The following is a 14,912-nucleotide window of genomic DNA, read 5'->3' on the forward strand; positions in this document are numbered from 1 at the left end:
GTTATTTACTGCCCTATAACTAAACCACTCCAAAATGTAGTTACTAAGAAAATACTTTTAATTTGATCACAAATCTGCAATTTGGGTAGGAACAGTATGTTTCTGCTCCACCTGAAGTTACTTTGGCCAGTTTGAATGCTGGGATCTGGAATATTTGAAGGTCACTCTTTCATGTCTGGCGATTGATGCTGGCTGTGGACTGGGAACTCAGCTCTATCTGTGTCCAGAATGTGGTCTTTCTGCATGGTTACCTGGTTTCCTAATCATGGTGGCTCACTTTCAAGAATGAGCAACTCAAGAGACAGAGCTGGGTGAGAGCTTTATTGCCTTTTCTAAGCTAACCTAACCTCAGATATCTTGCTTGCAGCCTCAGTTCTGCCATAGTCTAAGTTTTTGACAGAAGTCAGTCATAAGGCTGATTTTTTGACAGAAATCAGCCATTCAAGGAATTTGATTTTGGATAAGGAAGCAAGCAAAAGAATCTGCAGACATGTTTTAAAGCCACCTCAGCTACCCTCACCTCAGAGCTCATCTTCTACCAGTCCCTTCCTTGCTCACAAAGCTCCTACCACCCAGACTTTCTTGGTGTCCTTAAATATGTCAGGTATACTCACAGCTCAAGGCCTTTGCAGTCGCTGTTTCTTTGTCTTCCTGGAAGGCTCTTCAAAGTCTCGATTCAAATATCAGTTTCTCTGTGAAGTTTTCCTGGCTACACAATACTCCCTATTTTGTTTACCTGATGTATTTTTCCATTGTTATAATTATTACCATCTAACATACTCTATAATATTTGGCTTTCTTATTATTGTCTCCTCCTCTGTAAGCATATAAGCTCTATGAAAACAGGAAATTTTTAGCCATTTTGTTCACTGCTGTATCCTCAGTAACTACACTGGTACCCAGAACTCAGTAGCAGCTCAAAGAACATTTGTTAAAATGATTAAGAATAATTTCAAAATAATGAAAAAGATAATGTTCCTAACAATTTATACTACTTAGAATATTAATTTTTAACTGTCCTTATATAAAAGAGGAAAATAAAAACACAAACCTGAATAACTTATTCTTTAAGAATTTATCTTCAAAACTGTTAATCACCTGACAGTGAACTTTAGTTACAACAAATTGACCAAATACATCAACTATCAAACTTAAATTCACCAAGTATATCAACTATCAAACTTAAAATTTTTGAGGGAACAATTGATAGTCATTTTTCAGAGCTATTAAAAGGTTACCTTCAATGCACAAAATATGCAGGCATCTCCCTGACAAACATGTCCAGTCAAAACCCGCAAGCTTCGTCGGAATATATCCAACTGCCATAAAACCTAAAAAACAACGAGATGTGAAGGAAAAAAACACACTGAGATTTTTCTTACTGTAACAAAAGGCAGACTTAGATATTTTAAAAATGGCAAAAGGCTAATAAGTAGCTTCTTTTAATTTGTACATAATCAGACATATATAACCACTGGCAATAACAACAAGTATAAAATTGCTACATGCATGTTGTACATACATAAATGTTGGATTCAGAAGTTACTCTTACTTGTGCACATGAAAAACCATGACAGGCATGGAGCAGGGAAAAAACTAACTCCTCATTAAGGATTTGTTCTGAACAGGAAACATGGAAAACTAAATGGAGAAGCTGGCAGAGACATGAAAGAGGAAGTGATTATAATACTTGGAACAAACTGAAATTTTGAAAGGAAATATAATTAGACTTTAAAGCCAGAGTGTACTAAATTAGGGTCTGCACATTATGGCAAGAAAAAGGGTTAAGCAGAGGTGTGTGGCGTCACTGTACACTGAACAAGAAAGGGGGTACCTATATGGTAATGGGGTTACAGCATGGTAAGAAGTAGCCATTAATAAATTACCTAAATATGTACTTGCTGCAATTATCCATTTACCTTCTGCTACTAAAAGACAAAGATAAAGCAAACCCAAAAAGACTGCCACTGTAAAAACAAATCAGTCCCGTGCTTAAAATCTTTCTGAAAAACCTAAATTCTATACAATGAGGATAAGAATAGTACTTGTATCTCATAGAGTTTCTGTAAGGATTAAATAATATGTAATAATATGTAATGTTTTTAGAGCAGGGTATAGTACTCAACTGTTGTGCGATGAGTACCAGCTGCTATTTGTGGCTGTTACTACTATTACAACAAACAAATAAGATCTTCATATTTTCCTATCTTTTAGTTGTGTCCTCAAATAACGTAACTAAGAAAATCTATTCATGATATCTCCTTCCTCCCAAATAACAACAAAACAGCTAATAAAAACAAACTGGTTTTAATGTTTTCTATATTTTCAACTGCTCCATAATTAAAGGTCATTTCAGAATTTCTCTTTAAAAGTTGCCTTTTCTTAAAGCATAATAGTATCAATTTTTCTGTCACAGATAACTCAGTTTTTACAAAGCACTTGATGATGTTTAATAACTTTCTTAAGTACCATGCCCTAATATATTTTTGAAAATACACTGAAATCTGTTTTACCAACAATGAAGGTGATTAATGACAGCACAATTTTAGAAGTAGTACACCACTGAGGTTAATAAAATAACCTCTGAAGGCAGGCGTCTGGCTTCTAATTCTGGGTTTCCCATTTACCAACTCCTGGACTGACTTCGGCAAAATATTTTCTGGGACTCAGTTTTCTCATCAGCAAAATAAAGATAAATGTAGTACTCACCTCTTAGGGCTGTTGTAAAGATTAAATTAGGTAATATAGGTAATGTTCCAACAAGCCGTAAGAACACAATAAATGTGAGCTACTAAATAGTATTACAATATTAAATGTTAAACTTTGTACCTCTGACGCTAAAACCACACTAATATATTATACCTAATTGTACTGCTTTTGTGTTAGATAAAAGTTTAAAATGTTCAGCTAAAATAGAATACCCTCTATAATCTGTTTATAAAGTTAATGAAGTCTTCCAAATGTAACCAAAATGTTTTCTGTAATTAAAAAAATTCTCAGTTACACTGGCTCAAACTACAGACAAAATGTTTTATGTTATTTCTTCAAAGTTCCCTGTACATTACTGTCTTTAACATAATACACAAATTCCTGTCATTAAATAATTATCCTAATTATAGTTAATCCTCATCCATTTTATTTTGTTTTATTTATTTTTTAGATGGAGTCTCACTCTTGCCCAGGCTGGAGTGCAGTAGTGCTATCTTGGCTCACTGCAACCTCCACCTCCTGGGTTCAAAGCATTTCTCCTGCCTCAGCCTCCTGAGTAGCTAGAACTAAAGGCACTTGCCACCACGCCCAGCTAACTTTTGTATTTTTGGTAGAGATGGGATTTTACCATATCTGCCAGGCTGGTCTCAAACTCCTGACCCCAAGTGATCCACCTGCCTTGGCCTCCCAAAGTGCTAGGATTGCAGGTATAAGCCACCATTCCCAGTCCCATTTCATTTTAAAATGTTGATTATATTCTAGCACTTATTTTTTTTAAATTAAAGTTAAAGCTAGTTGCTGAACTAACTAGTTTTTGGCAATATAAACTTTTTCATTATTGGCATGTAGCAATTAAAACAGTGCCTAACAAAATTGATGTAGTTATTTTTGAATATTTATACATATTTCTTATATGATTATTCCTAAAAGATCAATACATATCTAGGCATGCATTATATAAAGAAATACAAACCCTTCATCATAAATTCTTTACTTGAAAATAATGTAAGAAATAGCTTAAATGTTAATAAGAAATGGCATATAAATTCATTTTTCTTAGACCCAACACTTTAGTGTCTGTGCTTAGTAACTTCTTACAAGACATATTCTACAATTTATTTCTCAGCAGTTGAAAAAAGTATTCATCAAATTGCATATCAACATTTGTATTCTGAACTTTTAAAAAGAAAGTCAGGTCTTATCTCATAGAAAATCCATTTGAATAGTTGTTTTGTCAGGGAGAATTGGCTTTGTGAGTTAGTTTATACGGCAGACATCAAGAGGCCAGCAGATCCCCCAAAGCTGCTAGAGTTGGCAGGGCAGAGTATTGCAGAGAGAGTTACATCAGGGATCAGTAGAGGACCCCACTCCAGTATTTGGATGTTTACTATGAGGAAACTGTCTGAGGCATGGGAAAGAAACGCCCAAAAGAATTAGAGGGAACAGTGCACAGAGCTCACACAGGCCCAAAATAGTGCCTATTCCTGAACCAAAGTAGAAAACTTCATAATTCACAAAACAATCGTTGAAGAAACAGAGTCTCAAGAGCAGAAAAATTAACCCAAGAATAAACACAGCTCTGTCCCGCCTAACAAAGTTTAAAAGTAAAATGATCAAATTGCTTCCAAAGAAACTCTGTCCTAGAACAAAGTTCAAGATTTTTTTTTAGGAATGTAAAAATATCTATAACCTGACAGGGTAAAACTTGTCTGACATCCAAAAACATTAAAGAGATTTTAAGAAGACCAAAATCAAACTTCTCAAAGTGAAAACTACAATGTCTAAGACAAAAAGTACACTGGATGGGATTAATAGCAGATAGGTAATGCAAAGGAAAAGATGAATGAACTTGAAGATGTACTAATAGAAACCACACAAAACAAAACACAAAGAGAAAAAAAGACTGAGAAAGAAAATAAAGAGAGCATCGGTGAGATATGGAACAACTGGACACTTCAGGCAACCCACAACATATGTAACTGGAAAACCCCAAAGGAGGGAAGAGACAGAAAAATTATCTGAAGACACAACAAAGTATTTCCAAATTTGATTTAAATCCAAAACTCACAGATCCAAGATGCTCAGCAAACCCAAACACAAAGAAATATGGAGAAACCTATACCAGGAAACATCACTAAATTGCTTTAAGCCAATGATAAGGAGAAAATCTTAAAATCAGTCAGAGAAAAAGAACAAATTACATACAGAAAAACAAAGATCATAATATTAGATTTTTCATTAGAATAATGCAAGCTAAAACAGAGAAGCAAAATCTTTAAAGTACTAAAAGAAAAATGTCAACTTAGACCCCTTTAACAAGATAAAAATACCTTTCAAAAACAAAAATGGAATGCACTTTTTTTCAGGCATACAAAAGGTGACAGAATTCATCACCAATAAACCTGTATTACAAGAAAAATCCTTCAAGCCAAAGAAAAGAATATCAGATGGAATGCGATCTATGCAAAAAAGTGATGAGCACCAGAAATGGCAACTCGGTAGATAAGTATAAGTAAATAGTTTTTATGGTAAAGGTCATTGGAATGCTCATTTAAAGAAAAAAAAATACATCACCATAGGAATACTTCTCCACGTTCTAACCCATTTAAGTTTCCTTACTCAGAATTGTCACCTCTTCTGTGTTTCGTTTCCCTGAACTATAGTATTTTGGGTGCCAATGAAAAGGACAGAAACAGAGAGGAAAACATGAAAGTGAAAAAAAAAAAAAAAAAGGTAAACAGAAAAATATCTGAAATGCCAGCAACGCTTTCTCACAGCCTGATTCAATCAAAGCATTTAATTCCAGGTCTTTTGGTATCTAATACTTCACTATATCCAGTGCCATTGAATAAATATTTTTCCGCATTTGTGACAGTAATGTCAGTGGGATCTTTGAGCCAGGACAGAGCACTACTATTTAAGTATCCTAAAGTAAATTACCATTAATGTTTTCTTAATACCAACTGCTTCTCTTTCCCTGGGTGAGTTAGAGAATGTTCAAGTTTGGCATCTGTTTCGGGTAAAGGGTAACTGAGAACATAGCTCAGTCAGATGTTTGTGCACTTAATGCATTCTACATTTATCTGTCAAATAACCTAATCAACCAATATTTTTCTCTATTATTTTTCAAAGGAAAAAACAATACATATGAAAAGTGAATTATTACATATGAATTCTTTCATGGTATATTCTAAGGTCAATAGAAAAAATTATCAATATTCTAAATCTTCCTCATCTTTAGTGCTCTACAATGGTCAGAATGACACAGGATTTATAAAATCTATGACTGCTGAATAAAAACTATATTATACATTAGAAAGTGTATCGTTATCTAAGGCAGAAAAGCAGGTTAATTAAAAGATTTTCAACAAGAATTGAAGCAAAACAGATTATCCTTCAATTTACCCAAAACGGTGCAGCTCAAATGCTGATTCTGCAGAGATAATTTAAGGACCACAGTGGGAGGTGAAGGAAGTTTGAGTACTGAGATTAAAAAAACTCTGCATTCTCATTTCAATCCAAGCAGCTTATGTCTTTTTATTCTATCTACAGATATCCATTTACTGAATTTTTTTAAAGGGAGGGGTGTTCACTGATTAAAACAAAAATGTTTATGTATGTTAGAAAAATATTAATTTACTAAACATTTAAAATAAGATTATTTATATCATAGTGATACATCAATCTGTTGAAAAAAACATTTCCATTTATTATAGAAATCAAAATGACCAGCCAAAACATTTTTGTTCCCATTAAAAGTTATATTAAAAAGTCATTCTAGTTTATTTTATTTTTAATTTATGAGCTAAAGAAGCATTAAACAAAGGATTTTCTGAGAATTTTTTTTTTAATGAAGTAATTATGGTCTCACCTGTACAGCACTATTAAGAAAGCAGCTGTTTTGTCCTGGTTCATTTAACAAGCCTTTGGTAGGGGCTAGCGATAGCATGCTTCCAGGCTGATAAACTTTTCCAAGATTGCCACCAGGTTTCCGTAAGAATTTTACCCATGCCATTTTCAAGCATTTGTTTGCATTTAGGCTAAAAACTGTACACTTTTATGTAATATTTTAGATAATAAAATGGATGTCTTGAATTGTCCACTTAAATCCACTGCAGTCTATTTGAATAACATAAGTTTCCAAGTCCATACCTTTCCTGATGTTATAAACTCTTAAAGACTTTGACAACTAACAATAGGGCACATAAACATTGAAGTTCTAAGCACTAAAAAAGAAAGCTATTTTAAACAAGGCCTTAAAGATGTTTATATGTGTTAAATTTTATGAGAGCTGTATAAGGTCAACATGAAAACAATTTTTTTTAATGTCTAAAAATACTGATGAACAAATCATCTCCTTTAATGTATAAGCCATTTGTCTTGATGCATTAAAATATACGTTAATAACACAAAAAAATATGTAGAGCTAGCATTTGGCATGATTCCTTTGGTTGTTGGTTTTCCTTATATTTTTTTAACAAGAAACTTTTCTCTCTCTTTCCCAGGTGAAGTTATGAAAGGTGACTCCATATCTCATATCAATGTGACCTCAAGGCAAATCTACAAAAAAGAAAAAAAAAAGTTTAAATAAAAGAAATGCAATAAGAAAATTTGTACTTTACTATTTGAACACAAATATTGATATGGAATTAAAACTCATAAAAAGGATTAGAATGATAGCATTTTAATATATATTTTTAAATATTTCATCATTTACCTTTTTAAAATATATATGTGACATCGATCCCTACCTACTTTAAGCTCAGTGTTCAAAAGATAGTTTCATAAGGAAAACATTCTTCAAAAATCTAGAATAAATTATATTTCAGCTGGTATCCTATATTTGTCAACACAAAATTGCTCTATTTATTAATATATTGTTATCCTTCTTACACAGAATCACATTTTTCCAAAAAAGACAGATTTTATGTACACAGATATGTAAAATTACTCAAAATAAACCTTTAATTCATAAATAAATCTTGGTGAATTAAATTTCCATGGTATCAACAAATGCACACTCCTGATTAAAAGGACTTTCAATGTTAAACTTACAAATTAAAAACAAATACAAGAATACCTTGTTTTATAGTATTTTACTTTATTGCACTTTGCAGATACACTGCCTTTTTAACAAATTGAAGGTTTGTTCCAACCCTGTACCAAGCCAATCTAGCAGCATCATCTTTCCAACAGCATGTGCTCACTTCGTGTCTATGTCACACTTCAGTAATTCTTCTTCAATATTACTATATCTGTTATGCTGATCTGTGATAAGTTATCTCTGATGTCACTATTGTACTTGTTTTCAGGAACTATGAACCACTCAAAAAAAGGATGGCAAGCATAATCCATGAATGTGTGTATTCTGACTGCTCCATTGACCATCTGTTTCCACTACCCTCTTTTTCTCAGGCCCCCCTATTCCCTGAGATGCAACAGTATTAAAATGAGGTCAATTCATAACCCTACAATGGCCTCTAGGTGTTCAAGTGAAAGAAGCTGCATGTCTCTCACTTTTAGTCAAAAGCTGGAAATGACTAGTCTTGGTGGGGAAGGCATGTTGAAAGCTGAGACAGGCGGGAAGGTAGGCTTCCTACACCAAACAGTAAGTAACCCAAGTTGTGAATGCAAGGGAAAAGCTTAAAGGAAATTAAAAGCGCTACTCCAGTGAACACCTGAATGATAAGAAAGTGAAACAGCTGATAATTTGAGTGGTCTGGATAGAAGATCCAGCCAATCACAACATTCCTTTAAGCTAAAGCCCAAACCAGAGCAAGGCCCTAACTCTCTTTAATTCTATGAAAGCTGAGAAAAAGAGGGTGAGGAAGCTAAGGAAGAAAAGTAGGAAGCTGGCAGAGGTTGGTTCAGGAGGTTTAAGGAAAGATGCCATCTCCATCTTAATAGTGCTGTACAGGTGAGACCATAATTACTGACTACAAAAATACAAGGTGAGTCAGCAAGTACTGATGTTGAGAAGGTACAGCAAATTATACAGAGATCTAGCTAAGATAAGTGATGAAAGTGGCTACACTAATTAACAGATTTTCAGTGTTGAAGAAACAGTCATCAGCTGTTTGACAGTTGATGACTATCATCTGTTGAAGAAACAGTTGAAGACTGACAGTGATACTGACGGATGGAAGAAGATGCCATCTAGGAAATGCACAGTCAGAAAGAAGTCAATGCCTGGCTTCAAAGCTTCAAAAGACAGGCTGATTCTCTTATTAGGACCTAATGCAGTTGGTGACTTCGAGTTGAAGCCAATGCTCATTTACCATTCTAAAAATTCTAGGGCCTTAAAAATCATCATAAGTCTAGACTGACTGTACTCTACAAACGGAATAATAAAGCCTGGATGACAGCACATCTGTTTACAACATGGTTCACTGAATATTTTAAGCCCATACTTGAAGACCTAGTGCTCAGAAAAATATTCCTTTCAAAATATTACTGCTTATTGACAAAGTGCCTGGTTATCCAAGAACTCCGATGGTGATGTACAGAGATTAATGTTGCTTTCATGCCTGCAATAACCATTCTGCAGCTCATTGATCAAGGAGTAATTTTGAACATTAAGTCCCACTATTTAAGAAACACATTTCATAAGGCCATGGCTGCCACAGAAAGATTCCTCTGATGGATCTGGGAAAAGTAACCTGAAAACCTGAAAAGGATTCACCATGCTAGATGGATGCCATAATCATGATTCACAATAGAAGGGCAAAATACCAACATTAATAGGCTATTTGGTTAACGATACCAACGCTTATGGATGACTCTGAGGGGTTCAAGACTTCAGTGGAGAAAATAACTGGATGTAAATAGCAAGAGAGCTAGAATTATAAGTGGAGTGTAAAGATGTGACTGAATTGCTGTGCACATTGTTGAAATGACAACAAAAGATTGACAACATTACTGCAGTGGCAGGGTTTGACCCTAATTTTGAAAGAAGATGTACTGTGGGGAAAATGCTATCAAACAGCATCACATGCTACAGAGAAATCTTTGGTGAAAGGAAGAGTCAATGTGGCAAACTTCATTGTTGCCTTATTTTAAGAAATACCCACAGCCACCTCAATCTTCAGTAACCATCACCCTGATTCAGTCAGCAGCCATCAATATCAAGGCAAGACCCTCTACTAGCAAAAAGGTTACAACTCACTGAAGGCTCAAATGTTCATTAGCATTTTCTAACAATAAAGCAGTTTTAAAATAAGATATATATATATCGTCTTTTTAAACATGCTATTTTGCACACTTAATAGACTGTAGTATAATGCAAACAAAACTTTTATATGCACTGAGAAACAAAAAAAAATTCCTGCAACTTGCTTTATTGCATTGGTCTGGAATCGAACCCATGATACCTCAGCAGTATACATGTTTTACTAACAGTTTTGTTTAATCAACTGAATTTTGTTGATGAATTATTTCATTCAACATTTTTTGAGCCATGTATTGAACCAGTCACTGGAACTAACATTATAATGACGAAAGGCAGACAATATCTTAATTAGTAATAAATTGTAGAGTATACTAGAGAGTTATGTGCTAAATAGTAAGAAAAACAGTCTAAGAAAAGAGGATAGGAAGTATATATGATGTAGAATGGTTTGTGCTTTTTAGATAGGGTCTCAGTGAGGTTACATTTGCACAAAGATTAGAAGGAGATGAAGTCACCTGAGAGAAAGAATTCCAAGCACAGTGAACAGAAGCCTCAAAGATACTGAGGGTTGGAGCATATCTGGTATAGTGGAGGAATAGTAATATAAAGCCTCGTGTGTGGCAGTAGAAACATGAACAAAGAGAAAAGTAAACGGGAAAAAGATCATGTGAGATCTCGCAAGCCCTTTTGAAGAACTCTGGCTTTGAACTCTGGGTGATGGCCAGGCAGAGTGCCCTACGTGTGTAATCCAGAACTTTTGGAGGTAAGTGGGGAGGATCACTTGAAACCAGGAGCTCAAGACTAGCCTGGGCAACATAGTGAAACCTTGTCTCTACAAAAAATTAAAAAAAAAAAAAAAAAAAGAGCCAAGCCCAGTGGTACACACCTGTAATCTCAGTTACTCAGGAAGCTGAGGTGGGTGGATTACTTGAGCCCAGAAGCTAAGATTGCCCCACTGCACTCCAGCCTGAGTGGCACCAAGACCCTGTCTCTAAAAGCAAACACCACCACCACCAAAAACTCTGGGTAATAGTGATTGAGTTCCATAGTACAAAAATATGACAGACAGAATGGCTCAGATCAGTTCAATATCATTAATCAAATACCCATTAAAATAGAGAAGCACTGAAAAATAAAGAAGCATCAGTCTCTAAAAGAATCAGTGAGGAGACTTTGTTTCCAGGCCTGTTTATTGGCTGCTTAGTCTTACATACATTCTTGTCATCTCTGATTCATGGTTTCTTCACTTTTAAGATGGGGATAACAAGAACAGCCCTGCTTTAACATAGGTTAAATTTTTTGAGAATTATAAAACACTATACAATTAGCCCTGCATGTCCATGAGTTCTGCATTTGTGGATTCAAGAACCATGGATCGAAAATTTAGTGTTTGCAGCATGCGGAACCTCAGCTGTGGAGGACCAACTTTTAGTATCTATGCATTCCCCAGAACCCACTGAAGGACCTAAGCATCCATGGATTGTAGTATCTGCAGTAGGTCCTGGAACCAATCCACTGAGGGCCGAATGCATTGTTAGTTGTTTTCTTCTTTTTATTTTACTCTCCAGTTTATAACCTCTTCTAAAGTGATCTAAATGATCCTGAAACCTTGCATACAAATTAAGTTTTTAATAAATTTAGTCATGCTTTTACAACATTAAGGAAGTTCTGTATTGGCAGTACATTTATATTCTCAATGAAATAATTTTTTTGAAACAATATTCTTTCAATAAACTTTACTGGACACCAAGTCTGCCCCATGAACTATGCTGAAGCATATATAAAAATCACTACCCTTAAGAGGCTTACTTTGGTGAGGGGCACAGACACAAACAGATAATTTAAAAATATTATGGCTTCCACTCCAGCACAAGATTTCAAACACCTAGTTCCCTCCATCCGTCTCAACCCTATAGATTATGCAAAAGCAAAAATAAGTCTAATGAATAAAAATCCTTGGGGCACTAAAAGCAATTGGCGTCTACAGTGTTAAGGAAATGGCAACCAAGAGATGGAGCAGGCCAAATGCTACCAACTGGGAAAGACCTAGTAGTGACCTTTTCCAGTCTTTACACTGCTCTGGGTAGAGAATTCCTACCCTGTAGGATACAATGAAACAGAACAGCTCTGCTACCACCCCAGTGCCATCTGGAGGGTACAGGAGATCATTATATCAGGAAAGCACCAGAACACAAGCAGTTTGGGAAATGGTAACAAGATCAGGTGATTGGCAAGGACTCTGTGTGTTCTGTCCTCACCCACACTGCATACATAGAATAAGGATAGCAGGTTCTAGAGAAGATCATGCGTCGCAGGCAGGTCAACAGAAAGTTCCTTTTTGGCACCAATTCTCAAACTGTATCACCCCAAATCAAGCCAATACACCCCCACCTTTGCTCCATGAAATCATGCAAAGACACAAGTTAGAGCCTAGTCTTTCACCCTTCTCCCAGGCAGATATTACTAGCTCATAACTTGGTACTTCCATGAAAAATACAACCAGACACTTGGAGAGTATGAGCACAATGAAAGAAAGACAATAAACTGAACAATCTATACCATGAGAAAAAAGACTAAAGAGAACGTAAATTTAAAACAAGCATAAATATTCACCAATTGAAGATATGTATAGATTTTTTAAACTGTTGAACTAAAACACTCAATGGATTAACTAGCAAACTGAATACAGGACAAGAACATACTAGTGAGCAACAAGTTCAGATCAAGCAATTCTCCTACAAAGTGTTAAAAAAGGAATAAGGAAGTAGAAAACATAAACACATCTCAAAAGCTATGCGACATGATTAAAATATTTAAATGTCAATATCTAATAAGATTCCTAGAGAGGTATGTAAGTCAATATGTCTAGAAATGACTAAGAATTTCTCAGAATTAAAGACTGAAAACCTCAGATATAAACAGGATGTGTAACTCAAAGAATCCAAACATGATGTAGGAAAAAAGAGAAGTAGGACAAAAACTGTGAAACCTTATACTAACATGAAAAAAGGAGATTTCCAAGTCAACTTACAAACAATAGAAAAAATAAATGCCAAACTAAAATTTTACAAAAACTAACAGACATCTTTACAAAAAGCCTGATTAAGGTTAAAAAAATAAAAAAAATTTAAAAAAAGAGCGAGCAAGAGAGAAACATAAACACTAATAAAATTGATAAAGGAGAAATGACCAGACACATAAGCAATGGAAAGAATACAAGAAAAAATGAAAAGCTTAAAAAGACTAGTTTAAAAGAAAATGGAAAAGAGAAAAAAGTTATTCCATTTTGAAGGGCATCTGGATCAGACAAATTCTAAACTTCAAATAACTGTTGATTCTAGTGTTAAATCACTGCGGGCCACAGGGAAAATAAAATAGTAGGAATCCCCAAATCATTTCATAAAGGTAACATATCCTTAATATCAAAACATGATAAACCTCATACCAATTTGACATGATTATAGGTACAAAAATTATAAATAAAATGCTAGCAAACATAATCTATCTATATGTCAAAGGAATAACATACAATTGAAAAGAATAATGACAAGTGTGGTTTATTATGAGAATGCAAATGTGAGTCTGTATTTACTCTCCCAGTAAACATTTGGGAGGCTGTGAAGAAAATAGCTAGCACAGCATTATTCCTAATAGTCAAAAAGTGGAAACAATCCAAATGTCCATCAACTAGTCAATGGATAAACAAAATGTGTTATGTATATTCATATAATGTAATATTATTCAGCCATAAAAAAATGAAGAAGTGACATATATTATAATATGAACAAACATTAAAAAAGTCAGTCACAAAAGACCATATATTACATGATTCCATTCATATGAAATGTCCACAGTTAGGAAATCTACAAAGATAGATAGTAGATTAATGGTTGGTTAGGACTGAAGAAGTGGGGGCTATTGGAGCATGAGAGGTGATTGCTTAAAAGGTAAACAGTTTCTTTCTGAGGTGATACGAATGTTCCAAAATTGACTCTAGCAATGTACATATATTCCTGTGAATATACTAAAAACCACTGAATTGTATACTTTAAAAAGGTGAATTGTATATGTGAATATATTTCAATAAAGCTGTTTTTTAAAAAGAGCAAAAGAAAAGACTTTACATAGCACCCCTTAGATTGCCATCCTTACAATGGTCTGCTTGCAAGGCTGACCTTTGGGAACTCAAAATTTGGGGAGGCTTTCCAACACACTGGTAAGAGTGAGTCACTATACCTAAACTGCACAAACAAAATTTTTATCCTGAATACCTTTTTTCCTTTTGGAACACTGGAATTTTGGTACATTCCAGGCAAAGGATGCTATGTGACCACCCCACAATAAAATGTTAAGCACTGAATCTCTAATAAGCTTCCTGGTACACATTTTACATGTATCATCACAATCCACTGCTGGAGAAATCAGTGTGCCCTGTGTGACTCCACTTGTAGAAGACAATTGGAAGTTTGTGCCTGGTTTCCTGCTGACTTCACCTCCTGCTCCTTCTCTGTTTGCTGATTTTGCTTTATATCCTCTCACTGTAATAAATCACAGCAATGCATACAACTATATGCTGAGCCCTGTGAGTCCTGCTAGAGAATCAACAAAACTGGCAGGTGGGAGGGATCTAGTACAGTAATTGAAAGGTACTTCATTTCTATCAGACTGACAAAAATACTAAAACATTGTTGGTGAGAATAAAAGGGAAAAGGTACTTTCTTTCACTGCCAATAATAAATGTAATCACACTATTATACCCTCTGGCAATATTATATCAACACGGCCACAACTATTAAAGTTAAAAACTTAACACACCCAAAACTCAATACAGAGAATCCATACCCCAGAAATAAAAGTACTATTTTTATTGAGATATATTAGGTTGTAGCAGTAAATAACAAAAGAAATAAATATCCATCATTAGGAACATAACTGCTAACAGGGTGTCTGCAATGAATTCCTGTAATTTTATGTTACCTCTGCATCCACTTTGAACATAAGTTGGACTTTCTCGTGCCAGAAGCAGTGCTCTGTT

At 34.7% G+C, this 14,912-nt stretch overlaps 1 protein-coding gene across 2 annotated transcripts in view; it reads right to left on the bottom strand.

Annotated features, from left to right (window-relative positions):
* Positions 1 to 14,912, bottom strand: part of USP53 (ubiquitin specific peptidase 53) — a 70,250-nt gene that overhangs the window by 40,663 nt on the left and 14,675 nt on the right. For both annotated transcript variants that reach the window (XM_003929735.4, XM_074396958.1), the window contains exons 3-4: positions 6,581 to 7,269; positions 1,239 to 1,331 (exon numbers count right to left, since the gene is read on the bottom strand). In XM_003929735.4, coding sequence (XP_003929784.1) covers positions 1,239 to 1,331; positions 6,581 to 6,724 — 237 coding nt within the window. In that variant the 5' untranslated portion in view covers positions 6,725 to 7,269. The remainder of the gene's footprint in view (positions 1 to 1,238; positions 1,332 to 6,580; positions 7,270 to 14,912) is intronic.

This window comes from Saimiri boliviensis, chromosome 3 (assembly GCF_048565385.1).
Source record: "Saimiri boliviensis isolate mSaiBol1 chromosome 3, mSaiBol1.pri, whole genome shotgun sequence".
In the NCBI taxonomy this organism is placed as follows: Eukaryota; Metazoa; Chordata; class Mammalia; order Primates; family Cebidae; genus Saimiri; species Saimiri boliviensis.